Raw genomic sequence first — 23556 nt, forward strand, 5'->3', positions numbered from 1 at the left:
AAAATTTTCATAAAATTCTATCTTGTTCAAAGAAATAACTATTTTGCAAAGCAAACAACCATATTTCATAATTATTGTATAAATACTTTGTCACGTGTGGTATTTGATTGAAATGCAGTTGAGTAGAAAGTAGATTCCTAACATTTCTCCTCTCCATTGTTCTTGTTTTCTTCTTGTCTCCGTTCTCATTTCCTTCTCTTTTTTCTTTCTTTACTTATTTTATCTTTCAAATCTCCTCTACTTTTCCCTCTCTACCTTCCTTGATGCCATCACCCACCTACGCTCTCTTAATAATAATAATAATAAACATCAATCTTTTTAAATAAAATGTGAAGTTACAAATCAAAGAAGCCCTATATGCACCAGCAAGGGAAAACAACACAACTAAACTAAATAAAACCCAGTTTCATAGCAGAACCCACGATGCCGATAAATACATTCTATATCGAAAAAAAAAAAAATGTGGCACGTGTGAACATCCTGTATGGTCTGGCTTGAAAACCAGACAGGCAAGAGAAAAAAAGTAAAAAAAACCAATAGCATTGCAGACCCACAAGACAACCAACACCTAGCTGATCCAAAACAGATCTCAATCTACAAGTCCTGGTGTATGAGCACATAAGCATACTTGTCTCATCAACCACCATTTTGCATTGTCAAACTCATCTTTTGGCGTCAACATAAGCAGCCACACTGGTGACAACTTTGTACTCTTCATCTGCATTATTTATACACTAATCAAAAATGAGATTTGAAAAAGTAAAAACCATATCTGTGCATAGAGAGAGAGAGAGAGAGAGAGAGTTCCTATTAGTTGAGCTCCTTGGGAGATGAAATGGGTCCTAGTTGGCTAGTAAAAAGAACCATGTGCACTCTGTTCATACTTCACACAAAGCCTGGTTGGCTAGAATTCCTGTGTAGAACTGTTGATATATATGCCGAAGGGGGTTCCTGGAAATGAGCTACTGTTTTACTACTTGTATCTATACATAAGATAAGAAAGTTTGGGATCTGACTACATAAGATTTCAGATAAAGAAGCAAAGACCCTTTGTTCTCATCTAAAAAACTGATAAAGTCTGAACCGGAGCAACCAATCGCCTTGTCATGCTCCCTCCTCCACAAACAAATTAGGGAAAGATTGCAAATGATTAAAAATTTGACGACATACAAAGTTCCTCATAAAAATATAGAGCATGGAAAGCAAAACATCAAACAGGCACTACGCAGAAAAAAAGGTTCCTTTTTTTAGTACTGGTTATTTGATATGACATAACCCCTCTTCAAAGTTCTAACTAATTAGTTCTACCTTTCCTTTTTGTTAAATCTTAAACCATGGCCTCACCATACCGATGTCATAATGCATATTAAATGTCATCTTATACTTCTTCATAGTACATGGCAGCTTCATATGTTTAGACATTTGTAACCTGAACAGCAAATGCAGGGTAAGGCCTCCCTCAACCCTATATTTGACACTGCCAGATAGAATTCATACCCTGGTAAACTGATTTGAGACAGCTCATGCAACATGCAACCAACCTGGAAAAGATCGATCTAACAGATATCTCAATTTGAAAAAATCAATAGAAATGAGAGTTATAGAATGCATAGCATCTGAAGGCTGCAAGATGATTTTGATTTCATTTGGCAACTTATCTTCACAAACAACCCACTCCATGGTTTACCCATCTTTGACATATAAATGAATTCCATGACAACTTTAGAAATGCGAACATAAGCAATGCTGAGACACTAACCTCAGGAAGGTTAATTTTTAATGGATAATCAAACAAATAAATGAAACTGAGTATCCACTGCCTCTATTCGAAACAATGTACATCCCTTTCACTTTATGCCCAGCCTTTTTATGTTTTAAGCTGAGGCACCACATCATATGCAGGAAAAAAGAAAAATAAACCTTTGAGAAAAGCAAGATTAAATTAACAATAAATGGACTTACTGTCAACATATCAGGAACTGCTTTACTTCAGTTAGTCTCTGCAACAATTTCATTGACATCTAGATCTGCTAGTGTCTCTTTCCCAAACAGCGTAAATTGAACAGTTGCCTGTGAGAAGACATTTTTCCTCTTCCTAGAGTTTAATGCAGTCTCAGGAGCAGATCAATAATGAAAAGACACCATGTTTTGTCACCTCGACTATATATTTCCTTAAAGCATTGAACTGGGACATTTCTGAGTATTTGCTCGTATAGTATGTAAGCACATTCCCTCACCCTAAAGGCCTAAACTCTCTTAGTCCAAACATTATGCGACAGAAATAGCATACCTTTCCTGTCCTGCGATTGATCTTCTTAAGGCTGCCTACAAACTCTGCAAATGTCCCTGATACAACTCGAACAGTTGAGCCTTTAAAAAGGAGCTTATCATCCTTTCCTGTTGAAGAATTACCGGCGAAAGCCTCTGAAGCCTTTCTAGTTCTCCTTTTAGGTTTGAAATCAATAACAGGTTCTGCATCATCACTGGAATCTACATGAGAGTCTATATCCAGCATCTCAGGGTTAAGGGCACCTTCAACATGTTGCTCTTCTTTAAAAGCTTGGTCATTTTTTTCTTGTTCCTCTCTTACTTTTTGGAACACCGCTTCCATGTCATCAACAGAAACTGGCTTGGGTTTGTTAATCCGTCTTATCCTGCAGTTGTGAAAAGAACAACTCACCATAAGACTCAAAGTAATGAAAAAGGTGTGCTAAAATCAAAAATAGGGGCCTGGGAAATGAAGTTGATAAAAAGTCTATGGGGGGCTTAACGAACCCAAAAAAGAGGCCCACAAAAATAGGGAACTTCAAAATTTTACATTCATTCTTTTGGCTGGAACATGAGCCGCAGCTCTTGGTCATATAATAATGTCCTTGTTCATTTATTGACAGAAGCTCCAGGAAAAAAAAATACTCAAAACCCCACTTTGTTAACTTCATTACACCCTACCATTGTAAAACTTCCATATGACCCTCGGGGTTCTGAAACTAGCTGCACATCCGGTGCGTAGGAACGCAATGGAATCGAATTTTTCACTTGATTTTGTCATGTTTTCCATTCAAATTTTCATTCCATTCCTTTCTATCCCATTCCATCTAGCAAACCAAACATGATGTAGGGTCTTCAATCAAAGCATTTATAATTCTTCAATCAAATTTCAGGTCAGAGGAGGATCCACATCTCTATGACAAGTGCTTCCAGTCCTACAAAATTAATAGGAGTGACCAGAGTCCAGGTCCTAGGATAGCCCTTTGATGCTCAAGTCAGAAAAAGGCGCGAAGGCTTTTCAAAGTTAGAATGGTATACCTCTCTTTTAAGAAAGTTCATCCTTTTCCTTGACGTGGTTTATGGGGACTTGGGGGAGTTGTAATTGTCTCTACCCACACTTTCCGCTTCCATCTTCCACCACAGTGGGAGGAAATTTTGCTAGACTATTTGTGACCATAAATGTGTAATCCGCTTATTTTAACCACCAGTCCACCCCCTAAAATTGGGAAAAAAACCAAAAAAACAAAACAGTCCATAGTTCAGTACAAATTTTTTACGAAATTAATAAAAAAAAAAACACAAATATGTACAGAATGGGCAAAAAATACCGAATTGTACCCAACCGACTCTTGCAACCGACTTTTGAAAAGTCGGTTGGGATTAAAAAAATTAAATTTAAAATTCACTGACAGCGAGGCGACAGCTGACTGACAATGTGCCAATCAACGCACGGATTACGGGACAGACTGATGGCATGAAAAAAAAAAACCCCAGTTATTGAAAACCGACTTTTGGAAAGTTGGTTTTCTTAACGTAGCAACACCTCAGCCAAGCCTTCATCCCCTGCCGCATGGAAAAAAAAAAAACCTATAAAATAACCAAACCAACTTTTGAAAAATTAGTTTGGTCCAGGCCACCCACGTTTGTGCGCATGCATGCACGCAATAAACATGAAAAGTTACAAAACCGACTTTCCAAAAGTTGGTGGAAAATCGGTTTTGACATTCACATACCAAACCATGCAGCTCATGCACTTACTTGCCCCCTCTCCTATTTAATCGTTCATCTACCCCCCCCCCCCCCCAACTTTCACTCATCCTTTTTTTTTTTGTGCGATAGGGGGTGAAGAAGACTTGGCTAGGGTGTTGCGACATCAAGAAAACCGACTTTCCAAAAGTCGATTTTCAATAACTCAGGTTTTTTTTTTCTTTTTCCACGCTATTAGTCTGCCCCATAATCTGTACATTGACTAGCGTGTTTCCAATCAACTGTCACCTCGCTGTTAGTGGACTTATAAAAAAAAAAAAAATTTAACCTCAACCAACTTTTGAAAAGTTGGTTGGGTACAATTCGGTACTTTTTGCTCATTCCGTCCATATTTGTGTTTTTTGTTTTTTGTTTTTAATTAATTCCGTAAAAAACTTCAAATGCGATGACCCTTTGAGGTGATTTGTAGTGGGAATATCAAACATTGCATACTACATTAGAGCATGTCACTTGGATCCCCAACCCACACTCATCAAGGCCATGCATCATTGCTTTGACTTTTGTGGTGGGGAGATGTGACAAATATTGCCTCCTTCTACAGGCCCTTTAGGTATCATTTCCCCCAAGGGTCATGGTTTTAAATAACGACCATTACGTAACGGAAATTGAAGGCTTCGAAACCGATATGGGCCGATATTGCGGAGCAAAAAAAATTCACAGACGTAACAGCCATTACCCAACATTACAATTCGTAACGGTCCATTACACTGGCCGACAGCTTGCCAATATTCCTGAATCCCTCCAGGCTTTCCGCTGCTTTCCCCCTCTCCCAACCACCCGGCAATTCAATCTAACATTCAAAGAGGAAAAATCGTACCTTGACTCCTTGAACTTTTGTTGGATGAGGTTGAATAAGAAGGCTTCACTTCTTCGAAGCCTAAGAGTGAGATCAGATCAGCAGATCTACTCATCTACGCCCTCAAACTGTCGCATTCGCAGCCTTGCAAGAGTTGCAGACTTGCAGTAGCTTTCCGAGTCACCGGCGACAGCCACGCAGCATCTTCGTCGCCTCTGCGAGTCACTGATAGCCCTTCAGCAGCTCCCTCCGCTAGTCGTCGCCACTCACCACTAGCCAGCACTTCGATTTCGGCTTCGGAGCTTGGAGTCATCGGCCGTTCGTGCTTCAACTCCTTCGAGGCTCCTCTCTCGGTCTCAAACTCTCTGCGCACTCCACTCTCAACTCTCAAGACTCAACTTCGCCACTCTCCAACATATGAGATAAGTCTTAAGAGTCAATCAATCAACACCCACCCACGGCCACTTAAACTTTTCATAATATTTTTCTTTTAAAAAAATTATATTTTGTTATAATTGTAACTTGCATCATGTATGTTAAATTGGATTAAAAAAAAGTAATTTAATAGAGTAAAATATTAGAAATCAATAATAATCATATGTAAAATAATTTTTTCTTAATTTATGAATATTTTAATTATCTTATTTTTTTTAAAAGTAATTATGAAAATCTAGTTTCATCACATATTTCTTTTTTCTTAATATTTTTTAAGTTTTAAAACATCATTTTGACCTTAAATGTGAAATTAGTTAAAAAAAATCTTTACATGATCTATTTTTTGTTTTTTGTTATCAAATAAAGTAAAAATTGATAACTTAATAAACAAAATTTTAACTTAATAGTTAATACATTAATAATTCTTATTTTTACTACTAGAATTTCTAGAAAAAATTTATTTTAATCCATATACTGAGAAAATGCTTAAAAAGTTAAATAGTCCATTTGTATTGCATGGATCTCTATTAGTGATGTATATGAAAGTAGAGCAAAAGTCTTTTTCACCTTTAAAATTACAATGTTAATTTTTTATAGTTATAAATGAAAATAAAATCAAGTTATAAAAAATAATGAAAATATCTTTTTAAAGATAAAGGAATATATTTTTTTGTAATTATTTACACACTTTAAAAATATGTATTTATTGAAATCCTTTCAACAAGAGAACATATCCCTTAAATATATGCATAAACACTCTTATTTTTACTAATAAATAAAATGTCTAATATTTTATAATTTTGTTTATTTAAATATTTTAAATAAACATTACTTATTATTTTTAATCAAATATGATATTTTATCTATACGTAATAAGTATTTAAAATTAGAAGGGCTAATTAGTACTTACTATTTAATATTTACTAAATTACTAATTATATTATACCTGTCATTTTTTTTTTATAAAGGTCGTAACTTTGTATTTTCTCTATGTTTTGTGTAGAGATCATCAAATCAAGTCTATCAAGATGCCACGTGAGAGAGGAAATGAGAACTTACCTAGTGAGGATACTAGATGACATTTTTTTTTTTTTGGAATACGCACCGGGTATCCACGTGTCCATTTTACGGTCCACGTGACTAATCCTGCACCCCTTGAAATTGACCCCACAACTTCAAAGGGAGGGTAAATTCAAGAGTTCAGAGGCGAAAACGAGCCCGGGAGGGTTTGAACACCTGACCTCGTGAAAGGCACTCCCGCAGCCCGCACTACCACTTGAACCACACCCTGGGGGTACTGGATGACATTTTGGTACTATGGTGAACAGTAATAAACATGTTATTATGTGTAAGTTATGTGAGAAGATAATTAAAGGAGGCATTAGATGCTTGAAACAACACTTGGCACATAAAAAAGGTCAAGTAGCTGGATGCTCAAATGTGACCACACAAAAGAACAAATGATGAAACATCTACAACAGTTTGCGGAGAAGAAAAGAGATAAACAAAAAAGGCAAGATGAAGCAGAAGCCCAAATTAAATGAGATTTTGAAAATTTGAGCGATGAAGAAGACTCAGAAGAAGAAAGTATGAGATTTGCTCGACAAGAAAGCATACGATCACAACAACAATGGGAAGAGAGACAAAAATTTTGAGCAAGAACAACTGGAGGGGGTAATATTTATGAAGAGGGAGGTGGCTCTGGCAGTGGTGCTACCAGTGGTTTCGATAGGGTAGGAGCTCAATCTTATAGTGGTCGAGAAGCTGGAGGTAGTGGATGACAATGGATCAATCCCGATGCCCCTGAAGCTAGACTAAAGGCAATGGTTCCTATTTTAGAAAAAAGTAAGAGTGCAAAACAACCAAAATTCAACTGTAAGTTACTGAAAGGTTTAAGAAATAAATTAGGAAAAGTAATTGAAAAATTCCTAATTTATAATCGGATTCCAACGAATGTAACTGACTTTCCATTTATGCAGCTTATGCTTGATATTACTGCAGATGTTGGAAAGGGGGTGAAGGGTCCATCACCTTATGAGGTATCAAAAATTTATTTGGAACAAGAGTATCAAGAAATGAAAAATTATATAACTTCTTTTGCTGGAATTTTGAAGGAGAGAGGTGTAACCTTTATGTGTGATGGTTGGTCAAGACCAACTAGAAAACACATTATAAATCTGTTTATGCCTTTGATGTGTCAAGCACAACAGTTGAATATTATTTCAAGTAATTTTCTAATTTTAATTGTATATGCAAATAGTATTATAAACTTGTATGTTTTTAATTAAATAGTAGTAATTATTGAATCTATAATTTCATTTTAGATTAATGGACGAGGTGGTTGAAGAAATTGAAGAGGAGAATATTGTTCAAGTAATGACTGATAATGAAGCTGTAATGAAGGCAGGAGGAAAATTATTAATGCAGAAAAGGTCTAATCTCTATTGGACAGCATGTGCAGCTCATTGCATAGACCTTATTCTTGAAGATATTGGTAAAAAAGTAACGTGAAGAAGGTCTTAGAAGATGCAAGAACAATAACCTCCTTTATTTGCAACCACACATGGAAAGTGAATTTCATGGAGAAATTCACAAATAATAGAGAGTTACTTCATCCTATCGTCACTCGATTTGCCACCAACTTCATTGCTTTGGAGACTATTGTTAGGCATAAACAAGCATTAAGGGAAATGTTTACATCTGATGCTTGGAAAAACTCACGGTTTGAGGTGGCAAAATCAGACCCAGCATATGATTTGAAGAAGATTATCCTAGGCGAAGAGTTTTGGCAAAAGGCCTCCGATATAATTAAAGTGGTTGATGGTGATGAAAAACCAACCATGAGTTTCATATACGAGGCAATTGAAGTTAGTCATTCAAAAAAATTGCCGGTTCTACAAAGACTATTGGAAAATTATTAACAACTGGTGAAATTTTCAATTGCACCAAGATTTGCACACTGCTGGTAAGTGTAAATCAAATACAATTTCTTATTATTTTAACTTTTAAATTATGCATAGTTGCATTAAAAAACTATTGATTAATATGTTTCTAAATTTAATTGTAGGATATTTTTTGAACCCACAATTTCTTTATAGTGCCCCACCCTCTCCTGAAGTTGTTAGAGAAGTCATGAATGAGGTTAAAAAAGTGATAACCAAATTGATACCCAATATAGATACTCAAATTCGGGCTATTAATCAAGTAAGTATTGGTTCCATTAAATTGAATAATGAATTGTTCTAGTATTCTGTAATACTTTCTAGAATAATTATTAATACATCTAATGAATTAATATTATTTCACAATCATCTTTTTTTAGTTGTTGCTATATTGAGATAGGTAGGAGACGTTTGAAACCCCATTGGCTTAAAGGGCAGTGAAACAAACAAATCCTGGTAAATATATACTATATAGCTAAATAATGGATGAATGACTCTATTTTCTCTCTTTATGTTCAAATTTGACTGAAAAATACGTTATACTAACATAAAACTCTCTTTAATTATTCATGCAGCCGAATGGTGGATTCATTATGACTTGTGTGTTCCTGAACTCCAAAGAATAGCAATTAGAGTTCTTAGCCATACCACATCAGCTTCGAACTATGAGCGTAATTGGAGTACCTTTAGCCTCATCCATACGAAAACAAGAAATAGATTAAAGTACATGAGACTGCAAAAACTTGTTTTCGTACATTACAGCATGAGGTTAAAGTTAAGACGTATAATGAAAAGAAGCCAATCGGAAATTGAAGATGATTTCAATCCTATCAATTTGGACTACATTTTCGAAGAAGATGATCCTTTTGAGTCAATGGTTAGAGGAGAGACAGACACCACACTCGAGGGTCGGGACAATTCAAATTGGTTAAATGAAGAAGTTGGTGGTATTGCAAAAGGAGGTGATCAATCACCAAGAAACGTGCAAGATGATTCAAGTTCAAGCCCTGAACGTACACAAAGTGATGACAATCTTGGTTTGAGCCCACCGAGCGATGATGATGGTAATAGTGGTGCTAGAGCTGGGGTTGGTGGGGTGGTAGTGGTGGTGGTGGCGGCGGCGGTGTAGAATATGATTAAGGATATGACACAGGGACATCATTTGTAAAGGATATATATCCTTCTAATCTTTATGGACTACATGATATACCTGAAAATTATGACTTGGGTATTCCTCCAGGGAATCAATCTTCACAACCCAGGAGAAAGAGTGCTCGTGGTGACCCTAGTTGTTCTACTAAAGATTCATATGGTGTGGTTCGTAGTTTTGGCGACTTTGGTTTAGATGGTTCATCATCACAATCATATGGATCTCATCTAGCATATCCACATTATGCATCTCGTGACTCACGTTTTTATCCTAGTGGATTAGGAATCTCAGGATCTAGTGAGTCTTCTTCTACACATTACCCAGAGCCAGCCCCAGCCCCAACTTATGGACATTATTCAGGATATAGTCAAAGAAGAGATTACGCACCTCCTATATCAGTTGGATTTTCACTACCAGTACATTTTCAAGAGTAACAACGAAATGACACAAACTTGGGTTTATTCAACTATGTATATCCACAAGGATGGGGAGATAATTTCCAATCCTGATCTCAAGATACAGATGCAAATTATGAATGCCCTCCACGTCATTCTTTTTGGTGGTGACATGTGTTATGGTATAAATTTGTAATGTTGTATTCATGTATTTCCAACTATTTATTGATATTTGATATCAATCACTTTTTAAATTCATGTATGTGTAATGTGTATATTGAGTATTGAGTCTATTGACTCATTTTTAGTAACTTTATGTCTTAATTAATTGATTCTTCATTTTAATTACATTTCTACATATTTTTACTCATTAAAGTAATGTAAACTATAAAAAAATATGTTTTTTTTTAAAACAACGCACTAAAATTAATATAAAAATCATAATGCCTATTAAAAAACATTTGTAGGTTGAATGAAAGCCTTCAAAATTTATTAAAAATCATGTATTAATGGATTTCATGCTTATTTTTTTGATTTTGGCATGGTTGTGCATGCATGAAAAAAATTCACGACCGTTACGCGCGCTTCCCGTTACGTAACACCCACATCTCTCGCGTCCCACAACACCCGCGACCATTACGCGACGTTACCCGCAACCGTGATTTCGAACCATGAAGGGTACTTAAAGCCTAGGCTTCCTGACATTAAGCTTTTTCTTCTTCTTTCATTCGCAGCATTTGGAGACTTCTCCTCTTATGCATTCTCTATTCCTGCAAGCTTCCTTAGTTGCAAGTTCCAGGATTTTTTTAGGTCTTTGCATCCCGACCCCAACACCTTCAATTACACTTCTCCCTCCAGTTCATCATCTTTTTTTAAGGTTTTCTTTTATGTTCCTCACACACCCTTTATCTCTTGAGGTGTTTATTTACTTTTCATTGAATAGTTGTTAATGTTCAATGGACAAGACTAAGGTCCAAGTCCCCCTCCTCTTCTTCTCCTCCTATTCCCTCACTTGTTGACACTACATAACTCTCATTGCAAGAGCTCGGCGATCCTTTTGGCCTCCTTCGGTAGAACCTAGTATCCCAAACTCTAAGGACCTCTAACACATATCATACGTTTTCTACATCTCGAACACTGTTGTGCTTTTACTCCCAAAAGGGCCTTTTCCACCCAGCTTGGGAGATTTATGCCTACAAGGATGCTCTTTGGGCTAGAGTTGAGACTCCTAATTGCCCCCTTCATCAAGATTTTCAACCACTACAAGATCTTCCATTCCTAGTTGCTTCCCAACTCATGGTGGACCCTTGCTAGGTTTATTGTTCTTGTATTTGAGCATTGAGTCCCTTATGAGCTCAAACTCTTCAGTTTTTTTTTTTGTGTGCCAAGCCCCACAAAAAGTTCATCTCGAATGCAATCTCCTCCATTTGCAATTGGAAGGACAAGTACTTCTTTGTCCAATGGGATGGGGAATGGCCTGTGAGGACCAAGAGGGAATCCGCTCAGGACGTGAGCTTTATCCTCATTGTTCCAAGGGTTAAAGGGATAAGATTGAGGGATTCTTCAAGCTCCAAGTTCCCCGTCCTATATTCTTCTCTCCAAGCTAGAATGTGACTGGGAAGATCAATCCAACCCCACTGGAATAAGTTGGAGGTGAGCATTGATAAGCTTTAAATGTTGTTTCTTTTTTCTCAGAACTTGAGATTGTTTCCTACTTCTTTATCAGCAAGTTCCTTTGCTCTTGCTCTTCCAAGAAAAAATTCAAAAGGAAGAAGCCAATATGCCAATTGGCAAGTCTAATTATCAGTCCCTTTGCCGAGAAGCAGCAAAAATCAGGCTGGAGTGAAGGGAATGGGGATGGGAAGCATGGGCCTTCGATGGAGTATCAGCCCTCAAAGAGGCCATGACTACCCAAGGGTTCAACTCAAATTGTTGAGATTGAGCTGCACAAATGAGCCTCAGCCAAAAGGCTCAACTAGATTCACTTGCTTTAATTAGCTGTATTTCCTGAGAAGGCCTCCTTGGACAACTGCTCCTTGGACAGCCTTTGTGACAGCCACTCCCCTTTGGCTCCAGGTAAGTAGTCATTTCTATTTGCCCTATCTCCTCTCTTCTTTTGTTAACAAACATGCCCAGCTCTTTATTCTTCTTTAAGTAGGCATTGCCTTGAAAGTTGCCTCTAAGAGACTAGTTTTTGCTAAGAAGAAGGCAGTTCAGCTCAGGGAGTTGGTGGCAGGAAGGATGAAGCCACTACGAGGTGTCGGGCTGCAAAGAAAGCGGACAAGATTAAGGTTGGGAAGAGCAAAAAGCTTGAGACTGTTGCAGCATGATGCCAACGTGCTGAGGCCAATGGCTACATTAAAGCACAAGTTGGTTAAGGCCAAGGAGTCTAGGGTTTCAAAGTCTCAAAGATTTACAAGAAGGAACTTGAAGACCATAGCAGCCTACTCTGGGTGGATGGCTTCAAGATCTGCAAAAAAGGCCATTCTAAAAGACCATAGGAACCCAGAAACTGGGGCTCTATGGATCCCTATACATGGATATTGACAACAACTCTGTGGAGGATTCTATTGCAATCACTGGGGCTGTTCACTGTTTGGATATCTGAACCAAACCTATATTTATTGAACCAAACCGATCCTATTGATTCATAGATTTTCTAAACCGAAACCGAACTGAATACTTTGGTAAACCCACAACACGGTTAACTGACGGTTCGGTTTGGGATCCGAACAGAATATCAAAAAGGTAATAACAAGTACAAAGGAGTAGTGAGAAATAAGCAATGTGTTTTAGAGATTTCTCTTGTAAGCTATAAAATTGGTATCAGATCTGGCAAGGTGGTGAGGGATGCCAGACCTGACAAGATAGTGATGGGCGACGAGCAGATCGTGCAGCACTGCAGTTGGAAACTGCCTCAATCAGATCGTGAATGAAAGAGCAGATCATGAACTGAATAAGAGCATAAAATTAAAAACCCAATAAAAGCATATCTGATGGAGGGTATAAGAAGTCCTCTAGGAAATTCGAGTCCGAATTTCTGAAAAAAAATGAGCAGATCATGACGGTTGAGAGACGAGCATTGGTTTAACCTTATGTTTTAGTTTTGATTTGGTGAGGTTAGTGACACACTATACTTACCTAAGGTCCCAAACAACCAATAGAATATAACCTTATGTTTTATTTTTTTAATCTTAAGACATCATATATTTATATTAATATAGTTATATATTTATACATATTATAAATAAATATTTATGTATTGGGTCGGTTTGGGCAACCATTGGTTTAGAATCAATACAAATAAAAACCAAAAATTGTAAAATTTGAACTAAAACCGAACTGAATAAATCAGTTAACTGAACTTTTGGTTTGGTTCAATTTGGTTTTTCGTATTAGTTCAATTTTCAAATATTTTTTAACAGCCCTAGCAATAACCAACGCTCGCTCTTGATAAAGAACCCTAATGCTCTCGGCCAAGATACAACAACCTCTTTATCATGATGCTTTTTTTTCCCCTTTCTTTTTTTTCTTTTTCCTTTTTTGGATGCATCCTTTGTGCTTTGTGCACCCATTTTTCTAAAACTTTTTCAAGTGCAATGAAAAAGTTATGGAAGTTTGAGATCAATCTATATTAGATGAATTCAATATAATTTGTTAATACTGAATGCAAAGAAGTAATAAATTACAAAGACTGTAAAACTAATTCAACAATCCAGCTAGGCCCACTTGCTGAAAAAAGCTCAAATGATGAACACTACTCACCAAAATACGGCCCATCTACTACTCAGGAGGCCCAAAGACGCCCACTTGGTGAACACAGCTCATGAGGCAACAAGAAATGAGCACAGCTTACTAAAATACAGCTCATTTGATGAGCATCGCTTATGAGGCCCGTAGACGCCCACTTGATGAGTACCGCTCATGAAACAACAAGAGGTGAGCACAACTTACCAAAATACAACGCATCTAATGAGTCAAAAGGCCTGAAAACGCCTACTTGATGAGCACAGCTCATGAGACAACAAAAAGTGAGCACAACTCATGAAACACAACGCATTTGATTAGCACTACTCATAAGACCCAAACATTCCCACATGATAAGCACTGCTTATGAGGCAACAAGAAAATAGCACAGTTCACCAAAGCACGGCCCATCCAATAAGAACTGCTCATGAGGCTTAAAAATGCATGCTTAATGAAAGGTGCTCAAGATATAGAATTATCTGCCCAGCCAAAACGCTGCTCTGCAGATAAAATCAACTGCTCGACCAAAGAGCTGCTCAACAGAAAAGATAGAATTACCGACTTGGCAAAAAAACTACTTGGATCGAGTTGAAATTAATTAAAACATTTCGGATTGAGCCGAACAGCTTGGATTAAGCGAAAATTACATGAACAGCTCAAAGTGAACCAAATCAACTCAGGTTTGAGCCAAATGGTGCTTAACTCCTTTCATATTAAACCAAAGATTGTATGTATGGCCCAAATTGAGCCAAAAATCGGGTCAAAATCGATTTGAACTAAGCCAAAAAGTGATAAACTCTCAAGAAAGACTTAAATTTCATGGTTATGCAAAATTTCTAGGCATTTCGAGGTACTCTTGATTCAAGGAAATATAATTAAAAGACTCAAGAGTAAAAAAGAGGGGGGGACAACTGATATAGCATAAAATAACAATAATAAGATTAATAAAGTGCACTAATAAGAGGCAAAAATCAAGGCACCACAATTATTTTCCATTAAATATCCTTAAATAAAAATATAGTCCCCCACCATCAAAATAATTGACCAATAAATATCGAATTCAGTAGAGGCATATCTCCCACGACTATAAAAGCGGAACTCCAGGAAGAGGTAAGACATCTCATTCTTACTTATTCTTTTACGGTTGCAATAACTCAATCCTTCCATATTCCCTAACTTAGGCATCAAAGTCATCCACCAAAGTACACCTCGGTTCCTCCAAGCCTCTTCTTCTTGATTCTTAGCAAATGGTCAAGGTTGTGGTTGATCCAATTAACCTGTTCAATTTTTGGTTGCAACACCCCCTATAAAAGTTTGTAGTATAATAGTTCACATTGGATGAATTCTCAAACTTTATAAGGTCCTTCTCAGTTAGCTAGGAGTTTTCCTTCCCTCTCTCCAAGTCATGTTATGCTTTCCAATAACCAGGTCACTTTCTCAAAAGAGGCACCGCTTTCTACTAAAAAGTCGCTACTTGAATCGAAGCTAGTTCTTCAACCTACTCTAAGAGGTCTTCATTGCTAGTCTCCAAGACATAATTCAAAACCCATTTTAACGGCATCTTAACACTTGCCTCTATTCCAAATGCCAATGCCAAATTGATAAGGGTCTCCCTAATCACCATGTGACTCATTGACTAATAAAGACCAAAAAATCACAGGGAATTAATCAACCATTTTCCAACTACACCTTCTATCCTCCCCTTGTAGTGTTCTACCGGTAACCTTGGCCTAGCCATTCCTTGTAGTTAGCTAACTAGGCGTACTAGGTGCAAATATGTAGCTCGACACAAAATTCTTGAATCTTGCACCATCAAACTTTTTTCCCATTATCCATCAAAGCAACATGGGATATTCCAAACTAGCAAATTACTAACAAACAAAATTCTCCCGGCCTTGTTCAAAGATTTGGGCTATGGCTTCACTTTCTGTCCATTTAGTAAAATAATTAAATGCTACAACAAGGAATCTTCTTAGTACAATTGCCCTTTCGAAAGGACTAAGGAGGCCCATTCCCCATTGAGGAGATGGGCATGTGCTCACTAAAGGGGTGAGCAAGGTTGAAGGTACTCTTGGGATGAGTGTGTATGCGGTGTTGACAAAGGTCTCATTTCCAAATAAAGTTTGGGGCATCTCTCTATAAGGTGTGACAATAACAACCTTGACAAACAGTTTTGTATGCCAGGGTCCATCCACCAAGATGATTATTGCAAACCCCAAATGCCACTATGCCCTTCTTAGAGAACATACTATGCTTCAACCGTGCTTCATTTTTGTCTACTTGGAGGAGTCAGGGTGGGTCCCTCTCTTAGATGGAAATAAATTGGATCCTTTAAGCACAAGAATTGCTGAATTTATCCTTCTGCTTCACTAGTTAAGACTTTAAAACCAAATCAGAGACTCAGAGAGCTAACTCCATGGTGCACTCATCTAGGGTGATAAGAATCTTCCTATGCCTTATGAACTTGAAATCGCAACTTTATCAACAAATAACTTTGATGTTAGCTTCTCTTTCACCTTTTCTAACTCTAGCATCATGCGTTCTACCACAAAATAAGCCAAAACTTGCGCTTTTAATTGTAGGCTGGGGTATTATTGTGCATCAAACTCACTCAATTATAAGGCACATTTTATCATAACTTCTAAAACACTTGCTTGATGGACTGGTTAATTATATTATAGAATGGACTTAGAAATATGGTAAAACTTTTGGGATGAGATTATCAGAGCATAAGAAATCTTCTCAAAGTTAAGGTACCTCAATTCCTAACCTTTCAAAAGGTAGTTGACATAATAAATAGGTTGGTGTTGACGACCTTCATCCCAAATGAGGACCAAACTCAATGTGTAGCAGGAAAGAAGATATAGCAACAAAGGTTCTCTAGTCCAGTTTGGGGAGTATTAGGGGTGATCTAAGAAACTTATCCAATTTTTGGAAATTTGTCGCTGTTCTACCCACTTAAAATTTGGCACCTTACAAGGCATAGAGAAAAAGAGCTAGCACTTATTGCATGGGATAAGAATCTCCCCAAGTTGCCACTTGTCCTATCAGTTTCCAAGCCTTGTGATTCATGAACATTGCAGGGTGGTTTCAACATAAAGCAATGCAAGTATTTACTTTTTCCTTTTTCCAGATTTGCTTTTATTCCTATCTGTATTTTTATAAAATCAAAGGATTTTGTAGATGAAACCCCAAAGCACTTATTGGATGAATTCCTCAATACTACAAAAGTTTCCTAAATGTTAGTGTATGATCCTTTGAATTTGGATCTTCACATGCATGTCATTGAAATATGCTTCTTCATTTTGTCCTAACCAGTTCTCAAAGATTCGGTTGACCAACCTTCCAAAGGTTGCTTTGACATTTTTGGGCCCAAAGAGCATAACCCAATAGAAATAAGTCCCTCTTTTTTAGACAAAGGAGTTCTTCTCTTCAACTTCCCATTGACTGAATCATAAAGGGCATTGGTCAATTTTTGGAAGTGGAAGCTATCTTTAGGGAATGCTTTGTTGAGATCCATAAAGTCCATACAAATTTTTTCTTTTTTGAACAAATATAACATTAAAGAGCTAGTAAAGGTAACATACTTTCCATGAAGACAAGGTTCTCTTCTTTTGCCTTATCGTCTTGTGCATAGGATCTATACAATGTGAAATGACTCATTGACCTATTGCAAACACGCCTTTTGTGGTCGAGTCAAACACATTTGCGTTGCTCCTCAAGAACTCAAATAGCTTTCGTTTCACTTCTACATAAATGGAAGCCCCAACCAAACCTTCTAACTCGGATTAGCTTCATCCATTACACTTCCTCCATATCCTTGGAAGGATAAGTTCGCTGATCCCGAGGAAAGAAGGCTCCATGTTTTCAATGGTCAGTATCAATTCTCAAGCATTTTTCCCTTTTAAGGTGGAGAAATAGCATCTCCATGCTACACCTCCTTGAAGCTCTCCAACTCCGTTCAAGGTTGGAAACTTCACTATCACATGGTAGGTGAAAGTTACAACCTTGATTGAGTTCAAGCAGGGGCAACCCATTATATTGTTGTATGCTAAAAGGGTCTTCAAGAAGGACCATCAAAGTCCATAATGCCTCTAGATGATTTACAGGGTATGTGCTACAATCAAATGATTCAATCGTGGCTTGTAATGATTCAACCATGATCTCTTCCTAGAATGGGGTTTCCACCACTTTTCACTTTATATTTGCTTTGGTTTGCTATACTTTGAATCTGCTTCAGCATTCTTACAACAACATTCTTCTACTTCAAGTTCAAGCTCTTTTTCATCTATTGATTGTTATCTGGCCTCTAGTCTTCCTTTGGCTTCAAAGGCTTTCTCCTTGTTTTAGGCCCACTAGTTGGAAAGGCTTACTTTTTTCATGGATGGAGGTATTGCAGGCCACCATTGTTGGAACATTTTATGCAACACTTAATTTGTTCTTGCATGGCAAGGAACTATTCTTGAGTAAGAAAAAAGTAAGCAAGATATGGCCTAAGGGTATCCGTGACAAGGAATCCTCTTGTCTAGAGGGCTCTCCAAGGTGAGAGAACACCCATGGGTGCTTATGTTTTCATTGTCTTGGATAGCCTTTCTTTTGTTATTTCAGTAAGATCATAAATGAATAATGCCTTTTGCTTGTTAACATTGTTTCAAGTTGGAGGTGGGATGAATATCTCTAACTTGACAAGTGTTTCCAATCCTACAAAATGAACAGCAGCGACTGAGGTCCAAGCTTCGAGAAAACCCTCTAATGCTTAAATCTATTGAAGGCACTTAATGGCAAGAGAAGTGTTTTCAACATTAGACTAGCATATCTCTCCTTTGAGAGCACTTCTCCTATATATCATAGCTCTTTGAGGTGGTTTATAGGAGTTAGGAGAAGTTGTAACCATCTCTCACCACTCTCTCCACTTTCATCTTCCATGAGAGTAGGGAGGGAAATTCATGTCGGCCATTTGTGGTTGTATGTGTTATTTTACCCCTAACAAAACCATTTATAATTTTTTAAGTTCCAAAAAATTATAAGGTTGACATATTGATAAATGTGGCTGTTTTTCACTAAAGATTGTACATTTAATCACTAAGGATAGATGCCCCATCTTCTTCAATCATCTGGAGAAGCAGCCCAAGCTCAGCTCCATTAGTTGTCCGATCTGAATGGAGATCACACCTTTTCTGCAGTCTGAATTGGACGTCTATCCTCTGATTTTTTATTTAGTACAGCAATTTCTTTTGAAGAAGAGTTGAGACATGTTACAAAGACATTTTTTGAGAGTTCCTTTTGTAATTAAGGGTGTCTTTGGGGCTTTGGGACTTGAGAGTGCTTTGAGATCATTTCCATTTGTACACTTCTTGTTTCCTACTGGATTTCCTCTTGTTGTGGGGCCAGTGAATGTAGGCTATTTATCACCAAAATACATTAAATTAGTATGTTATTTCTCTTTTGTAATATGTATTTCTTCACTTTTTAATTCTTGCATTATGTTCTTTCTCTTTTGTAATATGTATTTCTTCACATTGTTATTCTTGCATCCAGTCAATCTTCACTGTTGGAACATTTCACACATTAAATTTTTTTTTTTTTTTTTTTTTTTTTTGAGGTCTTTAACTAGGTTTCAAGCCAATAACATCCTTAGACTCTATTCAGCCATCACTGCTTTGCTTTGCCTTTTCAGACAGGAGCTTCCTAACAGTGGAAGTGAAAATCTGATTCAATGTAGATCAGAGGAGCTTGGACACGAAGAAAATATCTTCTTACAATGAATTATCTAAGAAACTATAAACATATTACATATGGTTCTAGAAATTCAACAGGTACAAAGAAATTAAATTTTGGATGCTTACGAATTTCCAACTTTGGATCCAACAAATCCTCCTACTCCGTCAAATTCTCTTATAAAATCATGTATCTCCTTGTTAAGTGTGCACCTTAGAAAAATAGAGCCAGGAAATAGTTGTTTTGGCTTGATTGAGTAGGAACCATCCTTTAATTTCTTTTTCACATGGACAGCCGCATCATAAACCTGCAAAACAAACAATAAAGGGCCATGTATATGTACAATCTGTCATTCTATCTGTGATCATTATAGTTTGGTCTCTTAAGTCCAAATTCCTTATGTCCCACTACAAGGGGAGGCCTTCAGTCCCAACAGTTAGGTTCCTCTGGCAACCCAGTCAGGAAAGATATTTCCTTTAAAATGTATTGAAATGTGTTTAACTGCAATCCCTGGGATCTAAAACGGATACTATGAAGAAACTAATCAAATACTAACAAGCACGGAAAGATTTACACTGTTTGGAGATTTGCCTATGCCCACAGAGGAGAAAGTGCTCAAATCCACTGAAAACAAACTACAATCACAAAGAATGACTCTTCCCCACTCTATCCTCAGCCTCAGAAAGGCCCTGCTGCTGAATCTCTCATAGCCCAGTTGTCTCAAAATAAATAAAAATACAGAGACATAGACACTCACAAAAGACATATCAACAAAATGACATTAACATGGCCTTCATTTAAACCATTTGGCATTAATTGAGCTGTGAACCCAAGAACCTAAGCCCAATTCCAAGCATGAAACCAGACAGACACGCTATTGATGAACTCATGCTCCATTTGAGCATGACAACAGGCAGCATAGGTTACCAGAGCATGGTGCAGGAGCAGGAACAGGTGGCAGCAAGTTTAAAACATTATATGGTTCGACGAGTCTCTAAAGCTGTTACTTATGCCTCCCAATGTGCACGTACATCTACAACAATATGTAATATGCTAGTAATTGTTACCTTGTCACAGTGGTTTATACAATCATTTAGCTCTCATCATGCCAGCAAGCCTCTGCCAGCAAAACTTTCAGATTGAGACACATTTTATTTAAACCATGCAATGTCAAGAAAAGAACCTGCCTTCAAACTTTACCAGCTTATCCTACAAAATTTTAGCTTTAATTATCCTTGAACTAACTTTACATCAATGGGTTAGCATCAAACTCACAGCCACATACAGAAAATATGTATATATGTATCTCCTTTGCAGAACGAAACCACAGAAATTTGGCCACTTTGTTCTATATGAAAGTCAAAGGCTTCTTCAGCTATGGAAGATAAGTTTTCAGTCTCATTTAGTTTTTCAAACATTTAATAAAATGCCATTTTGCTTTTTAATTTTTGGGTAAAGCACTGGCATTTCATGATGTTTGATGGAAAGAAACAGATAGCCATAAGATTTCAAAAATCCCTAAAACCTTCCCAAGGTTTGACAAAAGGACCCGGACCTCCCTGTTTCAAAAATTTCATGGACGTACCCTTACCCTGCACTTGGGAGCATGGATTTCATGCCTTGGGTTTGGATTTGTATGAATTTGAACAAAACACAGTGCATTATATTGTTTGCAATCCACACATATCCTAATCCAAGGCTCGAAATCCATGCTCTCAAACACTAGCTTAGATTTGTCAAATTATAAATATTCCAAAAATCAAATATCAAGGAAGGTATGCAGAATTTTTGAAAAGGAGAGGTCCATAATTATTTCCCAAACCTTCATGTTACTTTTGCAGCTTCAGAGTCCCTAGTTTTTTCCAAACCACACGGTGGTCAGTGTATTTTCTCCTTAATTTTGCAATATTTATATAGTAAATCCGAAAAATAATAAAAGTAGTTTTTGAACTTCTCTCTCTCTCTCTCTCTCTCTCTCTCTGTTAAACATATTATTACAATTTTTTTGACAATTAGAAAAAAAAAATTAAAACTGTTTTCTAATGTGAACAGACACATAAAAAGTTATATACAAATATAAGAAACTGAAAAATAAATGATATTTTTATGATTTTTTGAAAATTTGGTAAATGAAAATAAACTGCTTTCTAGAACAGCCTTAAACATTTGATTTTGCAATCAACTCAACAAACAAAAACCAAGAATTCGTATATCATAGCAGAATGAAAATCAAAGTACAGATATAACACCAGAATGTGCAAATTGCGCGACCTTCTCACATACAAAAACTAAACATCATGTTCTTCATAATTAAAAACCAAGAGTATAAGAGCTCTTAAGGCTGGAATTACCTTAAACTCGAGGTGGGGGAAGTCCCTGGCTAGTGAGCGGGCGAGTGCCTCGGCGGTGTACAGACCAGAGACCCGCGAAACTCGAAATATCCACCATTGAGGGCCCAAAAGAGCAAGCTTGTCGAGGTTGAGCTCTTCAGTCCAAGATACGTACCTCTTCTTTGGCTTCTTCAGGAGCCTCTCCTCCACTTCTTCCCTCCAATTGTAGGCGTTGCTCTGTCTCCTCTCATTCTTGAGCCGCCTCCTCTCTCTCGCCGTTAGCTGTTCGCCATTGACGGGCTCCGTAGTCGCAGCAACTACTGCGATGCGTCTGGTTCTGGTGATCGGAAGGAGGAGAGAGAGAGGGAGAGGTGGAGAGAAAGAGTCACGCGGAGGATTCCATAGCAGAAGCCCCTGCTTCATCTTCTACCAGTACATGGCTTGTGTTCTCCTCTCCTGGTTGTGGATAAGGCAGACATGGTGGGCCATCTCTGAGGGCGAGGTGGGCTCACTTCTTTCTTTAGAGACGGGCTTCGGCCCACAAGTGAATTTAAAGCCCAATGTTCCAAAAAACATTTTTAAATAACTCTATTTTTAAATCATTTTTTAAGATGTTTCAAAAACATATAATAAAAAAATATAAATTAAGTATGAGTTAGTTATGAGCTTTTTTTGTTTTATTTATATGTATAAAAATTTTGATTATGAGAAACAGCAATACTTTGTATACTGTCATGAAATTTTAATTAATTAATATTTTATAGGGATATTTTAGAAAAAAAATTAAAATGAGAAAATCTTCTTTTGTATAGATAAGTAGTTTTGGATGTTCATATAAGTTTCTCTAATGTCACAAATTTGTTTCACTCATTTTAATATTTGCATTGGTTTTTGTTAAGGTCAAATTAAAACAGGCACACCAACCGAGGTGCCCTTTGAGAAGGCCGACACCAAGCTAGGCCCCACCAACCGAGCTGTCCTTTGGGAAGGCCAAAACCATGCTAAGTTGCCAAAATCGAGTTAGGAAGTTAGCCCCACCAACCAAGGTGTTCCTCTCATAGAAAACACCAAAGTATTTGAACTACTCCAAACTCTCAGCATTTTCCAAAAAAAATTGATACCCCCATTATAGAATAGAGGAGTTAATCACATCTAGAAGGAAGGAGCACACATCTCAAAGGCAATTAAGAGAAGAGGAGTCAGGTAACAAAAGAGGTAAGTTAACCTAGAAAAGACAGATTCCCTCTCTCCATTCTTCTCGCTCTCTTTTTTCCACATTTTTACTAGAGAACTACCAACTTACTTAGGCATAAGAGAGATCCCCAAAAGGCCGTTGGGACTTCCCAAGAACCTATCTTTGATTTTGTTTTGACTTAATCGACCTCTAAAGTGGTGACCTATTTTTAAACATCAATAGAATTAGCAGCTCCGTTATAGTCGTCCCTACAACCTTGGATATGTCATCTAAGAAGTCAAAAAAAGTCTCTTAGAAGCAAACCCGCCCTCTAGCAAAGTCACTCGAAGCTAGGGGCAGGTGGACTTCTATAATCTACAATATCTAAACCAATAACCTAAGAAGGAGGATTGAAGGGATCCTCGAGGAGATTCTTCAAAACCAGCAAGTACGACCGCCAATGCATCACACTGCCATTGTAGCCCCTAAATAAGAAAAAGAACTATCAACCAATCCAACTTTTAAGACGGCTATAGCTCCAATAGAAAAGCCTTTCGATGAGACAAGCACGATAGTAGATCATTCCTTGACCATCAATGATAAATTCAAAGAGATGAACAAATGTTTCCACTATTAGGCATGGAGCAAACAAAACTACCTTTCACCACCACCGTTCTGGTAGTCGCCCTACCTGCAAAGTTCAAGATGTCACAAGTCGAGTCATATGATAGAACTAGAGACCTTATTGATTGTCTTGACCACTTTAGGTGACTCATGCTCCTTTGAGGTGGCATAAACCTAATCTTGTGTAGGGCTTTTGTGACAACCTTGAAG

The 23556-nt window shown here is 37.3% G+C and overlaps 1 protein-coding gene across 3 annotated transcripts; it reads right to left on the minus strand.

Moving 5' to 3' along the window:
* Window positions 1-291: 291 nt before the first annotated feature.
* Window positions 292-22017, minus strand: LOC131168377 (uncharacterized). 3 transcript variants are annotated; one of them, XM_058127750.1, is made up of 5 exons: window positions 21570-22016; window positions 19347-19525; window positions 2291-2654; window positions 1963-2070; window positions 371-951 (listed from the first exon to the last, which is right to left on the minus strand). In XM_058127750.1, exons 1-4 carry the CDS (start codon window positions 21969-21971, stop codon window positions 1990-1992), a joined length of 1026 nt encoding a protein of 341 aa, XP_057983733.1. In that variant the 5' UTR covers window positions 21972-22016; the 3' UTR covers window positions 371-951; window positions 1963-1989. The 3 variants fall into 3 exon arrangements, with proteins under 3 accessions (XP_057983731.1, XP_057983733.1, XP_057983732.1); XM_058127748.1 differs by lacking the exon at window positions 1963-2070 and having other exon boundaries at window positions 292-718; window positions 21570-22017; XM_058127749.1 differs by lacking the exon at window positions 371-951 and having other exon boundaries at window positions 1990-2095.
* Between the last annotated feature and the right edge of the window lie 1539 nt (window positions 22018-23556).

This window comes from Malania oleifera, chromosome 11 (genome assembly GCF_029873635.1).
Source record: "Malania oleifera isolate guangnan ecotype guangnan chromosome 11, ASM2987363v1, whole genome shotgun sequence".
Lineage (NCBI taxonomy): Eukaryota > Viridiplantae > Streptophyta > Magnoliopsida > Santalales > Ximeniaceae > Malania > Malania oleifera.